This window comes from Rosa rugosa, chromosome 6 (genome assembly GCF_958449725.1).
Source record: "Rosa rugosa chromosome 6, drRosRugo1.1, whole genome shotgun sequence".
Lineage (NCBI taxonomy): Eukaryota > Viridiplantae > Streptophyta > Magnoliopsida > Rosales > Rosaceae > Rosa > Rosa rugosa.
In genome coordinates, this window is record NC_084825.1 from 20,801,563 (window position 1) to 20,825,342 (window position 23,780).

At 40.4% G+C, this 23,780-nt stretch overlaps 3 protein-coding genes, 2 non-coding genes and 1 pseudogene across 11 annotated transcripts; all 6 read left to right on the forward strand.

Annotated features, from left to right (window-relative positions):
• The first annotated feature begins 12 nt into the window (after positions 1 to 12).
• On the forward strand, positions 13 to 4,561 carry LOC133713893 (pentatricopeptide repeat-containing protein At3g49240, mitochondrial-like). Of its 4 annotated transcripts, none has more exons than XM_062139924.1 (6): positions 13 to 2,298; positions 2,393 to 2,543; positions 2,673 to 2,957; positions 3,068 to 3,228; positions 3,524 to 3,687; positions 3,808 to 4,561. In XM_062139924.1, the coding sequence occupies exon 1, from the start codon at positions 147 to 149 to the stop codon at positions 2,070 to 2,072; it is 1,926 nt and encodes a 641-aa protein (XP_061995908.1). In that variant the 5' UTR covers positions 13 to 146; the 3' UTR covers positions 2,073 to 2,298; positions 2,393 to 2,543; positions 2,673 to 2,957; positions 3,068 to 3,228; positions 3,524 to 3,687; positions 3,808 to 4,561. The 4 variants fall into 4 exon arrangements, with proteins under 4 accessions (XP_061995908.1, XP_061995907.1, XP_061995909.1 ...); XM_062139923.1 differs by having other exon boundaries at positions 3,627 to 3,687; XM_062139925.1 differs by having other exon boundaries at positions 3,641 to 3,687.
• A 4,600-nt stretch (positions 4,562 to 9,161) lies between these two features.
• On the forward strand, positions 9,162 to 9,282 carry LOC133719066 (5S ribosomal RNA; annotated as a pseudogene).
• A 293-nt stretch (positions 9,283 to 9,575) lies between these two features.
• LOC133719036 (5S ribosomal RNA) lies at positions 9,576 to 9,694 on the forward strand. The gene has a single exon (XR_009850769.1). It is a non-coding gene; the product is annotated as a 5S ribosomal RNA (ribosomal RNA).
• A 397-nt stretch (positions 9,695 to 10,091) lies between these two features.
• Positions 10,092 to 10,210, forward strand: LOC133718971 (5S ribosomal RNA). The gene has a single exon (XR_009850708.1). It is a non-coding gene; the product is annotated as a 5S ribosomal RNA (ribosomal RNA).
• A 502-nt stretch (positions 10,211 to 10,712) lies between these two features.
• Positions 10,713 to 16,838, forward strand: LOC133718476 (uncharacterized). Its single transcript, XM_062145328.1, has 6 exons — positions 10,713 to 11,055; positions 11,141 to 11,331; positions 11,416 to 11,461; positions 12,401 to 12,483; positions 12,584 to 12,700; positions 16,503 to 16,838. The coding sequence occupies exons 1-6, from the start codon at positions 10,848 to 10,850 to the stop codon at positions 16,572 to 16,574; spliced, it is 717 nt and encodes a 238-aa protein (XP_062001312.1). The 5' UTR covers positions 10,713 to 10,847; the 3' UTR covers positions 16,575 to 16,838.
• A 974-nt stretch (positions 16,839 to 17,812) lies between these two features.
• LOC133714117 (leucine--tRNA ligase, cytoplasmic-like) lies at positions 17,813 to 22,564 on the forward strand. Of its 4 annotated transcripts, XM_062140197.1 has the most exons (4): positions 17,821 to 17,957; positions 18,206 to 18,280; positions 18,360 to 21,638; positions 22,204 to 22,564. In XM_062140197.1, coding segments are annotated over exons 2-4 (3,330 nt in total). In that variant the 5' UTR covers positions 17,821 to 17,957; positions 18,206 to 18,230; the 3' UTR covers positions 22,205 to 22,564. The 4 variants fall into 4 exon arrangements, with proteins under 4 accessions (XP_061996182.1, XP_061996181.1, XP_061996179.1 ...); XM_062140195.1 differs by lacking the exon at positions 22,204 to 22,564 and having other exon boundaries at positions 18,360 to 21,947; XM_062140196.1 differs by lacking the exon at positions 22,204 to 22,564 and having other exon boundaries at positions 17,834 to 17,957; positions 18,199 to 18,280; positions 18,360 to 21,947.
• Positions 22,565 to 23,780: the final 1,216 nt, after the last annotated feature.

Consider the following 23,780-nt stretch of genomic DNA (forward strand, 5'->3'; position numbering starts at 1 on the left):
GGCAAACTGTAATTGAGAGGAAACAGAAGGGTAAAAGCGCCACTTCATTTTGCACAGTGATGAACAGTTAACCGGGTATGTCCATTTTCTAAGACCCCCCTCTCAGAAGTCAGTCAGAACCCCTTGTCTGCAAATCTCCCAAATCCATGGCTCTCTCCAAACCCTCCTTCCTCACCCACCTCAAAACCCTAGCCAAACCCCCCCACCTCCGCCGCCACACACCCCCCTCATTCCTCTCTCTGCGCTCCCTCTCCTTCGCCACCCCCGAAGACGCCGCCGCCGACCGCCGCCGCCGCAAGCGCCGCCTCCGCATCGAGCCCCCAATCTCCCCCCTCCACCGCTCCCAACAACAACAACAACCCCCAAAACCCCAAAACCCTAACTCCCCCAAGCTCCCCGAACCCGTCTCCGCTCTCTCCGGCAACCGCCTCAACCTCCACAACAAAATCCTCACCCTCATCCGCCGCAACGACCTCGAAGAAGCCGCCCTCTACACCCGCCACTCCATCTACTCCAACTGCCGCCCCACCATCTACACCGTCAACTCCGTCCTCGCCGCCCAGCTCCGCCAGTCTAAGTACTCCGACCTCCTCTCCCTCCACCGCTTCATCACCCAGGCCGGCGTCGCCCCCAACATCGTCACCCACAACCTCATCTTCCAGACCTATCTCGACTGCCGGAAACCCGATACTGCTATGGAGCATTACAAGCAGCTCATCAACGACGCGCCGTTTAATCCTTCTCCGACGACCTACCGGATTCTGATCAAAGGGTTGGTGGACAATGCCAAGCTGGAGAGGGCCATGGAGCTCAAGGAGGAGATGGTTGATGTCAAGGGTTTCGAGCCGGACCCGGTTGTGTATCACTATCTGATGGTGGGGTGTGTGAGGAATTCGGATTCGGATGGGGTGTTTCGGCTTTACGAGGAGTTGAAGGAGAAGCTGGGAGGGGAGGTGGAGGATGGGGTTGTGATTGTGATTGGGAGTTTGATGAAGGGGTATTTCATCAAGGAAATGGAGAAGGAGGCAATGGAGTGTTATGAACAGGCTTCGAAGGTGAAGATGAATGCGGTGGCGTATAACTCGGTGTTGGAGGCTTTGTGTGGGTATGGGAAGTTTGATGAGGCGTTGAAGTTGTTTGATAGGATGAGGGAGGAGCATTCCCCGCCGAGGAGGTTTACGGTGAATTTGGGGAGCTTTAATGTGATGGCGGACGGGTATTGTGCGCAGGGGAGGTTTAAGGAGGCGGTTGAGGTTTTTAGGAAGATGGGGGAGTATAGATGTGACCCGGATACGTTGTCGTTTAATAATTTGATTCAGCATTTGTGTAGCAATGGGATGCTGAGTGAGGCTGAGGAGGTTTATGGGGAGATGGGGGACAAGGGGGTGAACCCGGATGAGTATACTTACTCTTTGTTGATGGATACTTGTTTTGAGGAGAATAGGCCTGATGATGCGGCTGAGTATTTTAGGAAAATGGTGGATGAGAAGTTGAGGCCGAATTTGGCTGTTTATAGTAGGTTGGCTGATGGGTTGGTTAAGGTGGGGAAGGTTGATGAGGCGAAATCGTTTTTTGATCTTATGGGGAAGAAGCTGAAGATGGATGTTGCGAGCTATCAGTTTATAATGAAGGCATTGAGTGATGCAGGGAAATTTGATGAGGTGCTTAATGTTGTGGATACATTGTTGGAGGACGAATGGATTGAATTGAATGAGGAGTTGCAGGAGTTCATCAAAGGGGAGCTGAGAAAGGATGGGAGAGAGGATGAATTGGGAAAGCTGATAGAGGAGAAGGAAAGGCTGAAGGCTGAGGCTAAGGCGAAGGAGATTGAGGAAGCAGAAGCAGCAAAGAGAAGTAGAAGTGCTGCTGTCTCCTCGTTACTTCCGTCTAGTTTGTTTGGGAAGAAAGAGACAGGGTCTACAGAGGCCACTGAAAAAGTAGGTGAAGCTGCCTCAGCTTCTGTGGAGGCTGCTCCAGCTGCTGACACGAACTCGGCAGAGCAAGCAGTCAAAGGTGAAAGTTCAGATGAAGAATCCAAAAGCGAGGGTGCAAACGAGCCGGTAGTGGCTTGAGGGCAACATATCTGGTGAAAACAAGGCAGGGGAATGGTCGTATTTTATGTTATCTGCTTCCCTAGCTAGTCGAATTTGTAATCAGATTTTAGAACTTATTGGATTACTTTTCTCTACAATCAGTGTGTTTATGGCCTGAACTCGGCAAATCATTCACTTCTGATGTTTCAGTCCTCCTTGTTTAAATTTTGAATCTCTGTACATGAAATGAGGTGGTCTATGAATGGTGAGATGAGTTGATCAGCATGTTGGTATTCAACTATTTACATGGTCTATGAATGGTGAGATGAGTTGATCAAGTAAATTTCTGTGATACACAGGGATGGCAAAGTTCAGGCATATGCATTAAATGGAAGAGGATTAGTTGGGGGAAGTTTCCAACTTGATTACCCTAGCGATGGGGCAACAGAAACCCTTCTAATGGCTGCATGTATGGCTGATGGAACAACTATACTGTCCAATGTTGCCAGAGTATGATTAGTGAATCTCTCTGAAGTTTTGATTTCTGATTGTGATGATGATGGAAAATGCTCTAGTGTTATTGTCTGCTGTCGAGTGGATTTTGTTAAGTGACCTGTTTTCGCCAACATTTTCCCACAGGAACCAGAGGTGGTTGATCTGGCTTGATTTCTGACTAAAAGTGGGGCCTGTGTGGAAGGAGCAGGAAGCAACAAGCTTGTCATCAAGGGAAAATCTCATTTGCATGGTTGTAAATGTACTATTGCACCTGATTGTATTGAAGCAGGCACATTTATGCTTGCTGCAGCTATTACTCGCTCATTCATTTCAATTTCACCTGTCATTCCTTCCCAAGTTTCCTGTCTGATGCAAAAACTCTTGGCCGCTGGTTGCAAAATAAGGCAATGCTCTCATGATACCTTGGAAGTATGTTAAATTGTTTTATAAGTAGTTTTGGTCCTATTTTGTTTGCTTTGCCTATCTGCCTCTTGTGGTCATTTAATTTCATCCTGTGGTATATTTCATTATTACTTCAGGTTTCAGCAGTGTCTCGATGTGGTGAGAATTTGCGAGGTTTGAGGTTAAGACAGGGCCATTTCCCGGGTTTCCTACAGATCTCCAACCGCAAACAATGGCACTGCTAGCCACTTGGTTTAAGTCCTGTAGAAGTCTGTATTTGAAAAGCGCATGGCTCATGGTATGTGGTATATACTGTGTGCATTCGCATGTATTATATATGCAGATTCTCAATCAATGAAAGGTGTGGATCATTGAGGGTTCATGATCCTATTAGCCACATAGTATGCATGTGTCCATGCATGTTTGTCTGTGTACATGCATACATACATAATAAACACACATAATGAGGCATTAAGGTGTGTACATCTATGTTGTGCAGTCTTGTTCTAAACCCTTATACTGTCTCCAGTTTTTCTTTTATAATTGGTTTTTGATAGTATTAAATACTTCTTATCCCCTGTATTCTTTTATAGGCATTCCTTCTTTGCTTTTCTGTCTGGAAAGATGATAATATTTGTTACAAATGATACTACTTGCATTGACCTATTGGCATACATGTTCCCTGCTTTATACTAGTAAACGAACTGCAGAAGCTTGGAGCAAAAATTCAAGTCTGTGCAAGCTCTGATAATAGAAAGTATGCAAAATCCTTCAAAATATCTCTTAATTTTATTTATTTTCTTACTTTTTTCTCTTCTTTTTTTTTTTCAATTGGAAACTAAATGTCGCTAATTAATGGTTTCTATTCTGCTGGCAGTGGTTTGTCTGGTTCCTGCCTTGCTGCAACTGACCTCAGAGGTGGGATATCATTGGCATTGGCTGCAGAAGGTGCTACTGAGATCAGCGGTGTTGCTCATATTGACCGTGGTTATGAGAATGTAGATACAAAAGTTCATATGCTGGGAGCCGATATCAAAAGATTAACGGCCCCTGCTTCTACCTAGTGGAACAAGTACATAATTCCTCCCATTATAATTTGTTATCTTTCTGGACTATTGGACCATTGTGACTGACAAGAGGATTTTGACAAAACTACTCTTTCGCTTGCTAAATATCGTGTTTCAAAGCCAAGCTAAGAATGGGTTGTGAGACAGGTGACAGGGCTATACATACACATCAGAGTGAAGAAGAATCTAAGATGGTTATAGTAGTAGTGTCACAGGTTAAAGGTCCTCAGTTTCTTCATAGCTGTACAGTGGAAACCCCCGAACCTACATCATTGATCATTCAAGGCTTCATCACCCTTCTCCGTATAAGCCCATTCACAAATTCGATCTCAAGTTTAGCTATTGACAAAGCTGTATTTTTGGGAGATCGATCTCAAGTTCAGCTATTGACAAAGCTGTATTTTTGGGAGATATAGGTGCCTGCACATCGTTGATCTATTTTCTTTGTTGCTTTTCAAACACTAGAAATGGTACCCGTGTGAGGCGGGGGTTTGTTATATTATTAACCAGTTTGTAGACTATGGATCAATTTGCACAAATAAAAAGGCGATTTGCATTTTGTTATTTAGTGTTCAAATATTTGTGATTTGTGAACATTTTAGGTTTACAACAGGAATTCATAATCATCATCAACATAATCCAAAATGAGGTGATATTCGATGAAAGCAATAAAATAATATATATATATATATCATACATCAAATTACCACATGTGTGCATATGAATAGCCTCATCAGTTTCCCAGAATCTAAATTAGGGAAGTTCAAATACCAACAGAAAGCTTGCAGATGTTGGTTGTGCAAAGCTGAAGGGCACTATGCCAATGAATACCCGGAGAAGGGTAAAAGATCTACTAAAGCTCTCCTCGAAGAATACGAGCAAATAGTAGAAGTAGCAAACATGAAAGGCTACGAAATAGCCTATTCTGATGATGAAAACGATGACAGGTCAGTATATTCTGCCTGGTCGGACGAAGAAGAAGAATCATCTGACTCTGAGACAGATTCTGAAGTAGAGTACTTCGAATCCAGACAGATGAATGTATTAAAAGTCAAAAACTGGGAGGAAAGCAAAACAGAAGCAATTGTGTCTGCTTATCAGGTGAACCCTGGTACATTCGTTTGTGACTACTGCTTATGTCATGAAAAGAATGGTCTCCCTATGTTTTGTGAAGAGTCTAAGAAGACTTATCACAAAGAATGCTTCATAGCTGAAGCAATAAGAAAAACCAAGAATGGACTTGTCAGCCAGTTGGTTGAACAAGAATATGAAGAGTATTTCGCTGAGCAAAAGGCGAAAGAAGCAGAAACTCTATTCCAAGAAGTCTTGGAACCATCTTCCTCAGAAATAAAGGAAGAAATCATCGGTGAAGAAAAAATCGATGAAGATATTGAACTGGTTGAAACACCAGAAATTGTTCCAGAAGAATGTAAACCATTCATTCCAAAGGAACAAGCTCAAGAAAATGAGCCTCAACAATTGAAAGTTGTCTCTACAAGTAGATACAGCAACTACATAGAGATTGGACTAAAATTTCCTAACCACAGGAAATATCATCTACATGCTTTCGTAGATAATGGCTCAAGATTTACTGTTGCAAAGAAGTTTGCAATTCCAGATAATCTCTGGAAAGAAGATAAGAAGAAAACCGCTACTGGTGTTACATTTGATGGAAGCCATCTCACCATGAATAAAGTAGCTAAAAATGTTCATATCACCATTGGTGGAGGAACATTTATCATCCAGAATGTTTGGCAATCTGAAGGCCAAGGATCAGATTTCTTGTTGGGAAATGATTTTATTCTCCAACAACGATTTATTCAGGATGAATAAGCAATAGGCTTCAGAAAAGGAGAACGGGTGTTCTGGGCAGACCGACTTACACAAGCAAAAAGTATAGTAGGTCCCGGTTTTACTACTCAGTATCAGAGATCGCAACAGAATAGTGGTGATCTTACCCCCTACAAACCCAAATTTCAACCCATACTCCAAATCAAGCAACAAGAAGAAGTACTTGTTGAAGAATCTTCTGAAGAAGAAGAAACTAGTGAATATGAAGAAGCTAGTTTCATCCATGAGCACAACCTCAAGCACTTTCAGAATAAGCTTGAGTCTCAGAAAATTCCCACTCTTGAAAAGATCAAGAAACTACTCGAGCAGAACATCGACGTAGATCCACAGAAGTTTTGGGAAAAAGACCCAGTGGTCTGTGAATTGAGATTGCATGACATGAATGCTATCTGTCATGTCAAAGCCATTCCTCAGTACAAAGAGGAAGATCAAAAAGAATTCAGAAAAGATATTGAAGATCTCCTGAACAAGAGATTAATTCAACATTCCACTAGCCCTTATCATGCTCCAGCATTCTACGTGAGAAATCATGCAGAAAATCTACGAGGAAAAGCTAGAATGGTTATTGACTACAGAGATGTCAATAAGAAGACTGTCAAAGACGGCTATCAAATTGCTCAAGTACGAGTATTGATCAACCAGCTCAGAGGAGCCAAGGTCTTTTCAAAATTCGATGCAAAGTCGAGTTTTTGGCAAGTCAAGATGCATCCTGAGAGTGTGCCTCTCACTGCATTTGGAACACCACAAGGTCATTACGAGGGGCTGGTAATGCCTTTTGGTCTCAAGCAAGCTCCCTCAATCTTCCAAAGAAAAATGGACAACATCTTCAAGCATGTTGCGGAGTTCTGCGTCGTCTACATTGATGACATTCTGGTCTTCTCCAAAAACAGAGAAGAACACATGAAACACCTCTACGAGGTTGTAAAGCTGATAGTTCAGCATGGAATCATCCTAGGTGAAAAGAAGATCTTCCTTATCCTCGATGAAGTAGATTTCCTAGGAATAAACATCAAAGATGGAGTCATAAAACTCCAACCTCATATCCTTGAGAAGATCTGGAAATTCCCAGATAGAATTCCTGATGCTAAGAGTCTAGAGAGATTCCTTGGTGTCATAAATTATGGAAGAGATTTCATCCCTAAGATCTCGGGATTAACAGCAATGTTATCTCCGAAGACAAGTTCCAAAACAAAATGGAACTTCACAGAAGATGATGAAAAAATCGTGAAGCAGATAAAAAATCTCTGCAAAAACCTCCCTCCTCTTCAACAACCAGAAGAGAATGATGAAATTATCCTCCAGACAGATGTGAGTGATAATTACTGGTCCGGTGTAGTTCTAGCGAAAGCGCCTGGAACTAACATTGAAAAGATCTGCAAATTTTGTAGTGGCAAGTTCAGCCCTGCAGAACTAAATTATCCCACAGGGGAAAAAGAAATTTTGGCTGTCAAGAAAACGATTTTAAACTCTCCAGCTTTTCTTGGAAAACCCTTTACTGTCCGCACCGATTGTGCTAGAGTAAAGAATTTCAAAAATTTTAAACTTGATAAAGCTGCTGATAGAGGAAAATTAGCAAACTGGCAATTATTTCTTAATCAATATGATTACAATGTGGAATTAATGAGAGAATTTTAAGAACAGTACATGAACTTAAGGCCACTCCGAATTTTGGTGCCCAACGTTTATATAACCCAAAATAAGTACATGAACTTTTAATCCCGACCCAGTTTTCATACATGCCGTCACTAACACCGTTAACACCTATGCCTTATTAATATGCCACGTGGCATAGATGTTAACGGTGTTAGTGACGGCATGTATGAAAACTGGGTCGGGATTAAAAGTTCATGTACTTATTTTGGGTTATATAAAAGTTGGGCACCAAAATTCGGAGTGGCCTTAAGTTCATGTACTGTTCTTAAAAATTTCCCGGAATTAATTGCAGGTAACAAGAACTATCTTTCAGACGCATTGACCAGGGAAATGGCAATGTTCAGCCAGAGAGAAGACGACGAAGGTCGTAATCCCAGAAGCAGAAGAACTGGGAAGGAACATGAACCTGAAGAGGATCCCAAAGAAACCAAAGAAAAAATCCTTAAAAGGTTTCTGCTAAGTCCGAAAAGCTTAGCCTCAACTGATCAATCCCAGGGTAAAGGATTGGCTAGCCCATCTCAAACGGCAGACGGTAAAGGCTCATCAAGACCGTTGATGGCTGCTGCTTTGCCAAAAAGCAAACCAACTCCAACTGGAGTTATAAATGTTTTTAATTATGAATTAAGAACTTTTGATACTCCTGTGTTCAGAACTGGCAGGAGACTAGCTTATTACCAGAAGGCAATCCTAGATAATCTTTTATTTGCCTTTCAAGAAAGAAGAGCCATATCAGTTTAGATTCGAAAGAAGAGCCATATCAGTTTAGATTCGAAAATTTCCTAGACCAAGTTTTAGAATAGAAACACTAAAGTAGCAGTGTGTTCTTCGTTCCGATCTAGTCTGACGAAGTGTGCTTTCCTTTCAAGTAAGTACTGTAATCATCCTTATGAATAGCTAAACAGCTTTTTAGCTGTTTACCTAAGAATGAGGCTCTGAGTTTTTATTCTGTATTTTATGTTTAAATAAATAAATTCAGAATGCTCATCCGCTTCATCATGTTTATTTATTCTGTTATAAATCATCTTCCAGTCTAAAAATGTTCTGTACTATCTTAAAGGTCTAAGATTTCTGTTTCAAAGAAAAATCTGTTTCAGCGTTTTAAAAAAAAACAAGCAGCAGTGATTCCGCCTGTTAAAGTAACCGTTAGGTGAAAAACTTAGGCATGTTGAAGGCTAGTTTTGTTTCTATTGGAATTCTGAACAGGTTTTCTCTAAGAAAAAGTAGATTTGAGACCCAAAAGTCAGCATAGGACAGATTAGGCATTACTTTAGAAAGACTACCCTTATAAGTCTTTTTCTCTAAAGAGTTGTGTAATTGGGCACAATACAAACTTGTTGGTGCAAGTGGGCAAAATACTTGGGATTTCTGGGTAAAAGGGAATTGACCCTTAGATATTTGTAAGGTCAAAAGATTGGCCTCGGGCCTTGGGGCTCTTGGGCTTTGATTGATCGAGGAGTTGTTTTTGCTAGATTTTATATTCATTTATTTGTTTTAAATTTTTATATTTATTTTCATTTTCTAACAGCAATAAATGTGTATCCCGGCGGGGAGGCGGTGCGGTTGAGACGCCAACTATGAAAGTTTTCTGGGGTAATGTATGGAAGCACTTTAGGGAGCTGAGCGAATTGAGTTTATATAGATTGATTTCGCATACACTAACGAGTGCGATCATACCAGCAATAATGCACCGGATCTCATCAGAACTCTGAAGTTAAGCTTGCTTGGGCTAGAGCAGTACTAGGATGGGTGACCTCCTGGGAAGGCTTGTGAGATTGAAGGAAAGCTCACCGGCCGCGGAGATTAGATATTTGTAAGGTCAAAAGATTGGCATTGGGCCTTGGGGCTCTTGGGCTTTGATTGATCGAGGAGTTGTTTTTGCTAGATTTTTTATTCACTTATTTTGTTTTAAATTTTTATATTTATTTTCATTTTCTAACAGCAATAAATGTGTATCCCGGCGGGGAGGCGGTGCGGTTGAGACACCAACTATGAAAGTTTTCTGGGGTAATGTATGGAAGCACTTTAGGGAGCTGAGCGAATGGAGTTTATATAGATTTATTTCGCATACACTAACGGGTGCGATCATACCAGCAATAATGCACCGGATCCCATCAGAACTCCGAAGTTAAGCTTGCTTGGGCGAGACCAGTGCTAGGATGGGTGACCTCCTGGGAAGTCCTCGTGTTGCACCCCTCTTTTTTCTGTTTAGGGTTCATTAAGTTACTTTTTTGATTTCGGCTACTTTGTCCATGTACTAATTCAATCCAACTCTTCGAAGGCTTGTGAGATTGAAGGAAAGCTCACCGGCCGCGGAGATTAGATATTTGTAAGGTCAAAAGATTGGCCTTGGGCCTTGGGGCTCTTGGGCTTTGATTGATCGAGGAGTTGTTTTTGCTAGATTTTTTATTCATTTATTTTGTTTTAAATTTTTATATTTATTTTCATTTTCTAACAGTAATAAATGTGTATCCCGGCGGGGAGGCGGTGCGGTTGAGACGCCAACTATGAAAGTTTTCTGGGGTAATGTATGGAAGCACTTTAGGGAGCTGAGCGAATGGAGTTTATATAGATTGATTTCGCATACAGTAACGGGTGCGATCATACCAGCAATAATGCACCGGATCCCATCAGAACTCCAAAGTTAAGCTTGCTTGGGCGAGAGCAGTACTAGGATGGGTGACCTCTTGGGAAGTCCTCGTGTTGCACCCCTCTTTTTTCTGTTTCGGTTCATTAAGTTGCTTTTTTGATTTCGGCTACTTTGTCCATGTACTAATTCAATCCAACTCTTCGAAGGCTTGTGAGATTGAAGGAAAGCTCACCGGCCGCGGAGATTAGATATTTGTAAGGTCAAAAGATTGGCCTTGGGCCTTGGGGCTCTTGGGCTTTGATTGATCGAGGAGTTGTTTTTGCTAGATTTTTTATTCATTTATTTTGTTTTAAATTTTTATATTTATTTTCATTTTCTAACAGCAATAAATGTGTATCCCGGGGGGAGGCGGTGCGGTTGAGACGCCAACTATGAAAATTTTCTGGGGTAATGTATGAAATCACTTTGGAGTTTATATAGATTGATTTCGCATATACTAACGGGTGCGATCATACCCGCAATAATGCACCGGATCCCATCAGAGCTCTTGCTTGGGTGAGAGCAGTACTAAGATGGGTGACCTGTTGCAGTATTACAACCTATAAAAAAAGAAAAAGAAAAAAAGAATTAAACCAGTGAACCCATTTGTCTTTATCCCTGCTCCAACCAACTAGTTTTCTCCTTCCTGGCGCTTCTCTTATCCTATAATTTTGCTACCTTTTGGGGAAGGAAATACAAGTAAAACTATAAAAACCTTCGATGGCAGTGAGCTCACTCTCCATAAACTTGTGGCATCCCTTCGAATACTCTCGCACCGGAAGGTCTCCACGTCTCAAACTCAAGCATGTCCTCTTCGCTCCCACGAAACGCCGCCTTCGCGTTTCGGCCGTTTCGACGCCGCCCAAAGCCCGTTTCGTCGCCCGTCGGACCCAGTCCGTCCCGGTTCCCCAGCTCGAACGGCCTCTAAGTAAGTAATGTCAGAATGCCGAACAATGCTCTGCTCAATCATTCATGCTCAATTATTTGATAGATTCTCAGTTTGGATTTTTCAGGTGAATATATGAGCTTGCCGGCGAGTCAGTACTCGGTTTTGGACGCGGAGAGGATAGAGAGAGTGGACGACAACACGTTCAGGTGCTATGTGTATAGATTCAAGTTCTTTGCTTTCGAGGTCTGCCCTGTTCTTCTTGTTAGAGTCGAAGAGCAGCCCAATGGCTGTTGCATTAAGCTCTTGTCCTGCAAGGTACTTCTCGATCTCATTTTCTTCTCATTTCTCTAATTTCATTAAGTTTGAATTATATTTCTGATTTCTGCTTTGGTGCTACAGCTTGACGGGTCACCCATTGTGGTTGCGCAGAATGACAAGTTTGACGGTGAGTAGTGAAAATTTTGCTGCAATTAGAATATACAATGACGCATTGTGTTCAAATCAATTTCTGGCTGTAGCGTAGCAGTCTTTTCTCTATGGGATGATTTCGGCAAGTTTCTACAATCATCCTTGTTTGCAACTACACAATGTCTGATTGTAGAAAATTGTAGCAATTAGATTGAGCTGCAGCGACAATGTAATAATTAAGTAGTCGTTGCATGAAGATCCAGTGCACGTTTTGACTTCAACCAAGAATTAAATTGCGTCTTTTACTGTATCACTAATATTGTTAGCTATGCTGCAGTCTTGAACCGTCTAATTTAGGACAGTGTTGTTGTATTTTTTACGGGTGAAAAAAAAGCTCAATTTAGGTAGTTTGGAGTCCGCTGGGTACATCATGCGTGTATAAGTGCAACTGAACTCGTGCTGATTTGAGCCCTCATATCTTGGAATGAACTTGGCTTGTGAAGGCTCGGTAGGGCTCATGGGCCAGCTAGCTCACCTTCTGACAATACTTAAATATGAGGGAAATACATACCCTTGTTTTGATTTGGTTGAAGGCTCTTGGGCTTGGCATCTGTTTCAGATGCTTTCAGGGGTGTAATACTTTCAACTACTTTGTTGGATTGGAAGAATCTGTTACCTAGGTGTTTGTTAATCTTACCGCACCGTTTTTTCATTTGTTTTTTTGTTGCTCCTGTTCAGTCTCATGTATTTTTGTTTTCAACTTCTTTTCTTTGTGGACTCCATGCTGCTGACTCTATACACGTACTTTTTTCTTTTTTTCATTTTATTTAGCAAAAGTCTCTTTCTCTTCTCAAAACAAAAAATATAACGATGAAAAATGGTAGTCTTCTAGTAGAACATGCATTCATCATGTTGAGTCTTTTAATTTATGCTGGTTTCAGGAGATCTTTGACATTGATTTGGTATGGGAATGCAGCTTATATGGTGAACCAAATATCGTGTGGAAGCAACAAAAGCAGTTCATCACTGCAACAACTCAGTTCAGAAACTGTCATTGAGGTGCTGATTGCAAGAAACTCATTCTTTTTATTGTAGCTTAACTATCTGAATTATATTTCACTATATCCTGAAGCTGTATACTGTTTGTGTTGTAAAATAGGTCAGTATTGAGATTCCTTTTGCATTTCGAGCAATTCCAGCGCAAGCTATTGAATCTTCTGGGACCCAAGTCCTTGAACAAATACTAAGAATTATGCTTCCTCGATTTTTAGCGCAGGTTAGTGGAAGTTCTTTCCTTTTTGTTTTCTCAGTCACACATTTTTTATTTTGTGTTCCTTAATATTTCTGATGAAGTGAATTATTATAATTTTGGGATCAGAAGAACTTATGCTATTACCTTTAATGAAAATTTCCTTGCTTTGGAGATTGGGGTTACTTTGCCAGTTTGTACAAGTATTTTTGTTGTACAGATATTAGTTTCTATCTATCTATCTATCTATCTTTCTTCCTTTCTTTCTTTCTTTTTCTAAGTGGGTTAATGAAACAGAAGATTAATGGTGTAATCTCGTTTGCCTGTTCTTTATTTCCAGTCTTCCAGATCTACATTTTGTTGACTACTTCATGCTCTCATTACTTTTTTATTTTATTATTTTATTTTTGTTTATAAGAAACAATTTCATCAAAATAGAGAAAAATACAACACAAGGGCAAGTTGTCCTTGTGGCACAAAAGGAAACAAACCAGGAAAGCAAAGACAAGGCACGTGCCAACAGCTTTTCAATCAGATACAAGAGCATGGAAAGACCAATCACTATAACTCCACTGAAAGCAAAGCCCACAAAATTCCCGACACCGAATTCTATTCCATAAAGTAACCCCTTATCTTCCCCTCGTATGTCTGTACCTCATCTTCCCCTCTTTTGTCTACAAATAGCTGCCAAAAGCAGCCAAAAAAAGTGAAAAAGCCATTTTCCATCCCTCTCAAAAACTTTCCAGAACAACATCACTAGAAGCTGGAATTAGCCAGCTTAATTCAGTTTCTGAAATCAACCATCCACATATAATAGGCTTACGGATAGTGAAGCAATAATTGGTTCTAGCACCAGCTTCTCACATAATACACCATTGAGGATAGAGGCACCAAGTATTGACCTAGTTCTATTCCATCTCACAAGTATTGACCTTCCTATGAGCAATTATCTGAGGTAATACTCGTATATACAGGTACTTTAGCCTTTCAAACTGTTTGAGAGGGCCCAAGTGGAGAAAGAGAGAAATAGTCCAATAGTAATACTCAACCTCTTAGTTTTGTGATCCGCTGGTGGAAAGAGTAGAAAGGAGATTAGAATTGAAATGATTGAAAGTCTAATTGGTATGCTTTCATCAGAAGCAAGTATGGATTACATGAAAATGGATGGGATTCCAATATTATAGTATGAGAATCAAGCTGTTGCCCCTGGAGAGACGTTTCTCAATGATTTCATTCCTGCAGTTCATTTTGTCGGTTTGGGTGGAAAATGGGAAAACGGTGGTCTTTTGGAAATAGTTGGTTTTTTTTTTTTTTTTTGGGGGGGGGGAACTTTCTCTAACCTTGTTCTTACCCTGTAATATGGAACTGTTGGTTCAGAAGGAATCTAAATGATCAAGAGGTAGGGTAATTGATTGGTTTTCTGGTCTTCTTAGAAAGTTTAGCTCTACTCCATAAGGCTGGATCATAGAGTGCGGAAGATGGGCTACAGCCTACAGGTGTCTTCTTTTGTCACACTCAAAATAATCATTTAAAAAATTCTTCTCTTCCTTATTTTGACCCTTTTCTTGCAATTTGGAGGGCTAAAGTACCTCCTATGGTATGGAGCACTTTGGCCTTCTCTTCTCTATTTCGACCCTTCGCTACTTAGAAAGGCTAGCTTGGACTAATGCTTGTGGGATGATAAATACTTTATGATTTGGTTGAACACCTTCTTGGTGTCTCTCCCCACATTGTTTGTGATATGTAAAGATGCAGCTGAAACTGTGGATGATGAGCGATTTCCCATTGCAATAACCTTAAGGCTGAAATTATTTGGGGAGGCTAACAGCAATTTGGTACTTAGGTTTCTCCAGCTTCTTGCAAGGTCTTATTGTTTTAGGTATAAATCTCGAGGGAAGAATGGTGTTAGGAATATGATGGCTATCCTTTTTGTGGTCTGGATGGCAGGAATAAGAGGATCTTTGAGGGAGCTAGGGGATAGATCATTTGTGGGATAAAGGTTGATACTTGGATTTGCACTGGGCATCAGTTTCTCTTGAGTTTAGAGATAGTCCTTTGTATTCTATATTGTTAGATTGAAAAGCTGTTGTGCTTCAGTTTTATGTGTCGTTTTCATAGTACTACTTTTGTGTTTCTGTGGTTGTTTAGATAATAGTGTCTTCTTTAGTTGTCAAGATTGTAAATTAATCAGTGGAGACCCTGTCCTCTACTTTATTATCAAAAGAGGAGTGAGATTTGCACCAGTAGATTCTTGATGGCTCCGAGTCTCTGACTTCCAAATCCTTCTATCCTGACCGCTCCAACACTATTTTTTATAATCTACAGCAATTTTGCAACACAAGCTAGCACTGGAAGCCTGTGAGAACATTAAGAACCTGTATAACCCAGGAAAAAGAGAAGTTTTCGTTACGTACCCAATCCTCATCTCAAACCTCACACTAGCTAATCCCACCCCACACTTGGAAAGCGAAGGAATTTAAGCCTTGATGTCTTTCCGAGGGAAGTGACTTGAACCCACTGCAAAATGTGGTTCTATTTCAGTTGCAGAAGCACTAGAATGAACAATATGTTAATGTCAACTCCTTATCACAATGTTAGGATTTGGTCCATTCTCAAGCAGCCCATAAATACTCTTGATGCCAACAAACCAAAAAGAGGACCTCTTTGCTTGATATCTTATCTCCATAAGCACTTCCCAAGCGCTACTCAAAAGTGAGTTGACAAAAGTCGGGCATTTCTTCTATAGAAAGGAAACCCTTACTCTACCCTTCAAGTTTTCCATTTTTTCCACAATCAGATTCCAAAACTTAGCAGCTTTTTGATTACCCACTAATGGCAGCCCTAAATGTTTGAGCTGCCATCTTCCATCCTCACGTCCAGTCTCCCTGTAACTTCTCTACTGCTCCTTCCTGGTATTAATCCCTGTATGTGAGTATTTATGATTTACTTTCAAACTGGAATCTTGCTGAATACTTCTAGTAGCATGATAAGTACCCCAAATTTTGTTCCAACCAGAGAGAAAATAGAGGGTATTGGCATTGTAAGTATAAAATCTTCTTTGACCAAAAAAAAAAAGTATAAAATCTTCACTTCATTTCTGCTTACTTTCAACAGCTTGATCAAATGCCACTCCTCTGCTCTCTCCACCATCCTACTCTAAATATCTGTCACCCAAGTAAACAAAAAATGAGATAGCGGAAGTGCACATATTGCTGATACTGATATGCAATTCATCTATTTCTCTCTAGGTCTGAGCTTCCAATTACTTTCTGTCAGAATTAATTTTGCATCTGTAGTGACGAGGTATGCTATTGGGCTCTCGTGTCCTATTGCAAATCTTGTGCAAACTATTGTCTTAAATCATTTCTATGTTTTGTAAAATATTGAAGTGCTAATAACTAGACTGGCAGAAGTCATCTTGGGATAAGCACCTCTTGAAACTCATATTGAAGTTTGATCTCTTGACTCCTGAGTGAGATATGAAATGGCCGCACTAGCCATGCAAACGCAGTTTTTGTACTATATGTACTGTTTGATTGCATAGACTGATTGCTGAAATCCCATACTGTATTACTAAAATGTTAAGATCGGATTAGGGAATTTGTGTGTTGTGGACCCTATGTCACTTTCATTTTTCGAATCATGATTCAAACAAAAAATTTCATGAATCGAAACATAATATAATTATTAGATGGATATATCTGAAAGCTTGATGTCCCATATGGATAATTTTGATCCTCATCTTGAGTTTGGGCTTGTGATAGCATTCTTCTACTTATATTGAAATAGGGACTATTATATAATTTCTTTTACGTTGTGGTTGGTGCAGCTTGTGAAGGACTATCAAGCATGGGCCTCTGGTGATAGATCAAGACAGCCTCTTGGAACTGGCGAGATATGAAAATGCAGATGATGTTGCTTGCTGCTTGCGAGTCCTTTGGGTTCTTGGGTTGAGCCATTACATGTTACACTGTTGTGCTATAGGCAGTGGGATCATGCCTACACACACTTGGTTGCTATTACTCAGTAGCTTAGTTGGTTCTAGGAGGGAAAAGAAAGATGAAGATATTATATGTAAGATATTTTCAAAGATATTATGTGTAATATATAAATTTTCCTGATTGGGCTTGCTAATGTTATGTGTAATATATTTCTTTTGGAATGAGACCTTAAGCTGCCCTTGTAGGAGTTTACATGCCAAACCAGTATGTATAAGATAAATGGCAAATGCACTCTAAACCAGGTCTCAAAAGCACTCTGAAACAGGCTTCGGATGAAAGTAAATGTTTGCTAGCTTATTCAACGCATATGAAGTGGCAAGAACAGAGGCCTCTCAGCCTTGATGAAGCTTTGTCATCTTCTTATAACGATGCTTCTGGTCCTAGGTCAAAAGCCAGAGTTGGGTTAAGTTACGTGCTTGGTCAAGTTATGTGCTTGTCAGCATATATCCAACCTAGGTAGCTTCTACTCCACAGTTTGTGATGATTGCTTACATTCAAGTTAAATCAGAAAATATTATGTCCTAAAGCTTAATACAGTAAAATCTTGATAAATTAATGTTCAATAAATTTAGGTCAGTGTATTAAAATAAGGATAATTACATCGCAAGAAAAACTTTCGAGGAACGCATTATATGCGCCTGTTGTATGCAAAGAGGGAGTATGTTCCGCCCGGTGGCCACACCAGCCCTCTTTCAGAAAAAAAATAATAATAATAATAATAACAACAACAACATTAATAAATGTATAAGAAGATATTTTTTTTATTTTTTATTTTTAAAAGAAATCTATTGGCTATTTGATTTTCATTGTTTAGCAAGTTATTATTCACGGTTACTACTACTTGAAAAACCTTTTTTTGTTTTTGGAGAACAATTGGTAGAGCACAACTAGAATCTAGATCATAATACCCTTTCAATCAAATGAAGAGCATAATGCAATTAAAAATGTAAACATAAGTAGGTTTTCTAAATTAGACCAAGTTCTGTGATTTCCTCTAAAATAATAATTTTCGCAGTCCAAACAAATATTAATTTGTAGCGGTTTTACTGAGAAAATGAGGATCCCAATAGTTTTTTTTTCCAAAAATAAATAGGAAACTCGAGTATAAACCTATAAATAAAAAAAGGATTTTAAATAGTCGTAGTAATACCTATAAACCCTGGAAAGCCCTTTTCGCTCAAAACCTCGAAGAGCATTCCTCGTCTCAGCCGAAAAGTTCTTGAACCTTTGAAACCGAAGCCTATTAGCCCTCGTCGTAGTTCTCTTCTGTTCTTCAAATTCGGGTAGGTTTTTACTTTTCAATCTTTTTACTTGTCAATTTCTTACTTCAATCTTTGTGTATAGGTTGTTTTTGGGATGTGTATGTTATTTCTGGGATGAATTCAATGTAAATGTTCTCTATATGTATTATTCGAAAATTGTGTTAGTTAGATGAAGGAATCGAGTGTGTTTTTCAATTAGGTAAATGAGCGTTGTTGGTTGATCCGGTTAGTTCTAGTGCTCTAATGTTAATACTGGTCCTAGTTTACAGTTACACTAGTGCAGTGCTGCTGCTAATGAGAGTAAAGTGGACGACAAAGCTCCACTGTCGCAGTTTGTTTAAAAGGTTGTGAATTTTTTGTATTGATAAACGAGATTTGTATGGAATAGCTGTTTTCTTATGGAAAACAATTGTTGTTTTGCAGGTACTTTAGTAGTACTGAAATGGCGGCGGAGGAAGGCGGGAAGAGCTTTGCCAGGAGAGACCGTCTCCTACAGATTGAGGCAAAGGCTCGAAGCTGGTGGGAAGACAAACAAGTTTTCAGGGCCCAGTCTCGTGCAGAGCCGCCCGGGCCAGGGGAGAAGTTCTTTGGGAACTTCCCCTTCCCTTATATGAACGGTATTCTGCATCTCGGACATGCTTTCTCACTGTCGAAGCTGGAGTTTGCTGCAGCCTATCATCGATTGAGAGGCGCAAATGTCCTCTTGCCTTTTGCTTTTCACTGTACTGGCATGCCCATCAAAGCCTCTGCCGATAAGCTTATTAGGGAGATTCAGCAGTTTGGAGAACCTCCTGTTTTTCCCAAAAAAGTGGAGAAAGGGAACGAGGAAGTGGAAGCGGAAGCAGAGGATGTCAATGCAGGCGAACCTCCAGCCAAGCATAAGGGAAAGAAGTCTAAGGCTGCAGCAAAATCAAGCGGCGAAGTGTACCAATGGGAAATTATGAAGAGCTTTGGCCTCTCCGACAGTGACATATCCAAATTTCAGGACCCTTATAAGTGGTTGACTTATTTTCCCCCATTGGCAGTGGAGGACCTCAAGGCTTTTGGCCTGGGCTGTGACTGGAGACGTTCCTTTATTACTACAGACATGAACCCTTTTTTCGACACCTTTGTGAGGTGGCAGGTTAGGAAACTGAAATCCATGGGTAAGATTGTCAAAGATCTCCGTTACACGATATACTCTCCGATGGATGGGCAACCCTGTGCAGATCATGATAGGTCCAGTGGTGAAGGAGTTCAGCCCCAAGAATATACTGTCATCAAAATGGAACTGATGGCACCTTTTCCTTCTAAATTGGGAGTGTTGGAGGGGAGGAAAGTGTTCCTTGCTGCAGCAACACTGAGACCTGAGACCATGTATGGACAAACAAATGCATGGGTATTGCCTGATGGTAAGTATGGTGCATATGAAATCAATGAAACAGATGTGTTCATTCTTACACAGAGAGCAGCACGTAATCTTGCTTATCAAAAGTACTCTAGGGTCCCAGAGAAACCTACTTGCTTGGTTGAACTGACTGGTTACGATTTGATTGGCCTTCCATTGAAGTCGCCACTAGCAGTGAATCAGATTATTTATGCTCTTCCTATGTTGACTGTCCTAACAGACAAAGGTACTGGGATTGTGACCAGTGTACCTACTGATTCTCCGGATGACTATATGGCCTTGCATGACTTGAAATCAAAACCTGCTTTTAGGGCAAAATATGGTGTGAAAGATGAGTGGGTACTGCCCTTTGAGATTATCCCAATCATTGATATTCCAGGATATGGAAATAAGGCTGCAGAAAAGGTCTGTGCAGATCTCAAGATCAAAAGCCAGAATGAGAAAGAGAAGCTAGCAGAAGCCAAGAAGTTGACATACTTGAAAGGATTCAATGAAGGAACACTGATTGTGGGGGAATTTAAGGGAAGGAAAGTCCAGGAGGTTAAGCCCTTGATAAGGAGCAAGCTTATAGAGGCGGGGGAGGCAATATCATACAGTGAACCTGAGAAGCGGGTACTATCACGATCAGGTGATGAATGTGTTGTGGCGCTTACAGATCAATGGTACATCACTTACGGGGAAACTGAATGGAAAAAACTGGCTGAGGAGTGCTTGTCCAGCATGAGTTTGTATTCTGATGAGACACAGCATGGATTTGAACACACATTGAGCTGGTTGAATCAGTGGGCTTGTTCACGATCTTTTGGTCTTGGGACTCGCATCCCCTGGGATGAAGAATTCTTAGTTGAGTCATTGTCTGATTCAACTATTTACATGGCTTATTACACCATTGCTCACTTCCTACACAATGGAGACATGTATGGTTCCAGCAAATCTGCAATTAAACCTGAACAAATGACTGATGAGGTCTGGGATTTTATTTTCTGTGATGGCCCATATCCTAAATCATCCGACATCTCATCATCAATTCTGAGTGAGATGAAGCAGGAGTTTGAATATTGGTATCCTTTTGATCTTCGGGTGTCTGGCAAGGATCTAATACAAAATCATTTAACCTTCTGCATCTACAACCATACAGCTATTATGTCCAAGAAGCACTGGCCTCGTGGTTTCAGATGCAATGGGCACCTACTGCTCAATGCTCGGAAAATGGCCAAGTCCACAGGAAACTTTAGGACAATTCGCCAGGCAATTGAGGAATTTTCTGCTGATGCCACTCGCTTTTCTTTGGCTGATGCTGGAGATGGTATTGATGATGCAAATTTTGCATTTAACACTGCCAATGCTGCAATCCTGCGGCTCACTAAAGAGATCTCATGGATGGAAGAAGTTTTAGGTACAGACTCTTCTTTGAGACCAGGACCCCCAACTACTTATGCTGACAGGGTCTTTGCAAATGAGATAAATATTGCTGTGAACAGGACTGAGCAGAATTACAGCAACTGCATGTTCCGAGAAGCCCTCAAGACTGGATTTTATGATCTTCAAGCTGCTAGGGATGAGTATCAGTTTTCATGTGGTGCTGGGGGAATGAACCGTGATTTGCTGTGGCATTTTATGGATGTGCAGACACGTCTTATTACTCCAATCTGCCCACACTATGGAGAATACGTATGGAGGGAACTTTTGAAGAAGGACGGCTTTGTGGTAAACGCAGGATGGCCTTTGGCTGACGCTCCGGACCTAACCCTCCAGAGTGCGAATAAGTATTTGCAGGACTCAATCATTTCAATGAGGAAGCTCCTCCAAAAGCAAGTTTCAAGCTCAAAGAAGGGTAAGAAGGCTACTCCAGTCACAGCGTTGACAGAAGACAACAATCTGACCGGCTTAATCTATGTGAACGAGCACTTTGATGGATGGAAGGCAGAGTGCCTGAAAATCCTCCAAATTAACTTTAACAGAGACAGTCATACTTTTTCTTCAGACAAGGTGATACAAGAAGCGTTGCAAAAAAGTTCTATTGGTCAGTCGAAAGATTTTAGACAAATCCAAAAGCTTTGTATGCCTTTCATGAAGTTCAAGAAGGATGAGGCAATTGCAATTGGGGATCAGGCCTTGGATTTGAAGCTACCTTTTGGCGAGATTGAGGTCCTTAAAGAGAACTTGGACTTAATTAAGAGACAACTTGGTCTTCAAGAGGTAGAAATATTGTCTGCTACAAATCCTGATGCACTTTCTAAAGCCGGTTCTCTTGTCAAACTGTTAGAGCAGAATCCTCCAGCACCCGGAAGCCCTACTGCCATCTTCTTGACCTGGTAATTATAATCCTTTTGTTACTGTTACATTCTGCAGTCTTTTTACAGTTATTCATTAGTATTGCATATATTGATAATAAACATTTGTTTTTCAACTCCATATCTTTTCAACCTTTCCTGCTGATATACATATATGTTCTATATGGTTGCATAAAGAGTGATGTCGCCGTTGATTTGTATTTTTGTGTATCTACCGACTTTGTATATAGACATTCGATTGTATAATATGTAGTGTTTGTGTTTTTCGAGCTCTGTATTGGTGCGCTTGAATTATATTGTAATATTATAAAATTGCTCTGTTCTAAGTTCTGGAATTGTCAACTGGAAGCAGTTTTGTTTTACTCATCTCATACTTATGATGTGGTCCCTGATGTTATTCAGAAGTAGTCATTCCTGGTTTCTTTGTAGTTCTCTTCACTGTAGCTTTCACTCTCCTCCTTTTTGCCGATAATTGTAAGGATTGTGTTCATTTGTATTTTGGTTGTGCTTTACTTAGTCTTGAATGATTGTGGGTCTGCAGTCTTATGGTGTATGAACAACCTCATTTGTGTTTCTTTATGTGTAGACCATCAGTAGGTGATAAAGAGCTTCATAATAGTTGATAAACAATTTTGCGGAACTGTAAGATGATATTCTTGTACTCTGGTGAGGAATGAAGTGCATATATTGCTGCCCCCATTGTTGGTTCAACGAAGTGGATAATTGATGGACTGGGTGAGAGTCTTTGAGAGTGTGATGCGCTATATTTGAATTTTTGAATATTGGGTTAATTCCCCTTTTGACTTTTGAACTATGTAGTTTTGTTCTAGTGCAGCATCTTACTGACAGCTAAGTTTGTTTAGATTTAATCAGTACATCTGGCTTTGTTATCTTATCGACTGTATTCTACTTTTCAACCAAAACAACAGTTATATATTTCAAGAATATTACTCCTTGTCAACAAGTTTGATTGGATCCAAAGTATACAGACAGGTGAGTGTAGATCCTTTCTTTTTGTTTTTTTTGGTTACCTGGTGTTGTATGGGATCCCATATTCAGCTGAAGCAATGACATATATGTCAATCCTATTTGATACTCAAACAATTTCTCATGAGAGATTTACTCAAGGGAAGAATTATCAGCCTAGATGCACCATCCCTGTAAATTGTGACCAGGAATGGCATGACATAGTGACCTTTGTTGCTGATATTTCTGTGCTATTCTTTTTTTTTTTTTTTGTTCTGGCGCGATCATCAAGTTATGTATTGGATAAGACTCATAAGAGTATGGTGGGATATTGTTGAAGTTCGGCTTTGTTGATTTTTCTTGTTTCACTTGAGTAAGAAAGACAGAAAAGCATGACCTTATCACAAAGACAACGGGAAACCAAGGAGGATAAGCTTAAGGTTGAGAGTTGATGCTTTTGGGTCTGCTGATAAATGAAACCACAGAAAAGCTTAAAAAAGAAATGAACTTATCAATTTTTTTATGCATTTCGATACTATGGTGTGGTGGTTGTTGGTTGTCCCTGTTTCTTGTGGTAGCTGATAGATCTATAAGTCGGATTTGTTGCTTGTTTAGTGACTACTGAATATGAAGGAATGCCATTTTGTAGATCATAGATGTCTAACTTATGTTTACAAGTTGGATTTTGTTTGGTGTGCGTTTAGTTAGCCATCAAGTTAACATCTACTGCAGCTTCCACTTCAATCTTCAGTAGGCCAAGTAAGATTTGGAGTGATCTAATGCATGATATAGATATTGAGCCCCTAAATTTAATAAGGGATTTGCATGATTCAGAAGCCTATCCCCATCATGATCAAACACCTGAGTACAGTAGTCTCTCCTTACTCTTTTTCCAAGCCATCATTCCAGCTGTGTATATGGCATTCATTCTTCCCGGTGCTTCCTCATAATACCCCGTTGGCGCATCCACCATTGTGAAATCCATTGTTATGTCATAGACTTGGCAACATCCATGAGATTTTCATCCTTATTCACCTTGCTGTCATAGGTAACATGGTATGATTCCAATGCGGTAATAGGTGTCAGATTTGCTGGATTCATGACTCTGTCCTGCCCCAGTGGTTTGAGTGAGCTCTCCACATGAGACAGATGTGGCCAGGCCGAACACTATGAACTTGAATGGTGAGATCTGGTCTA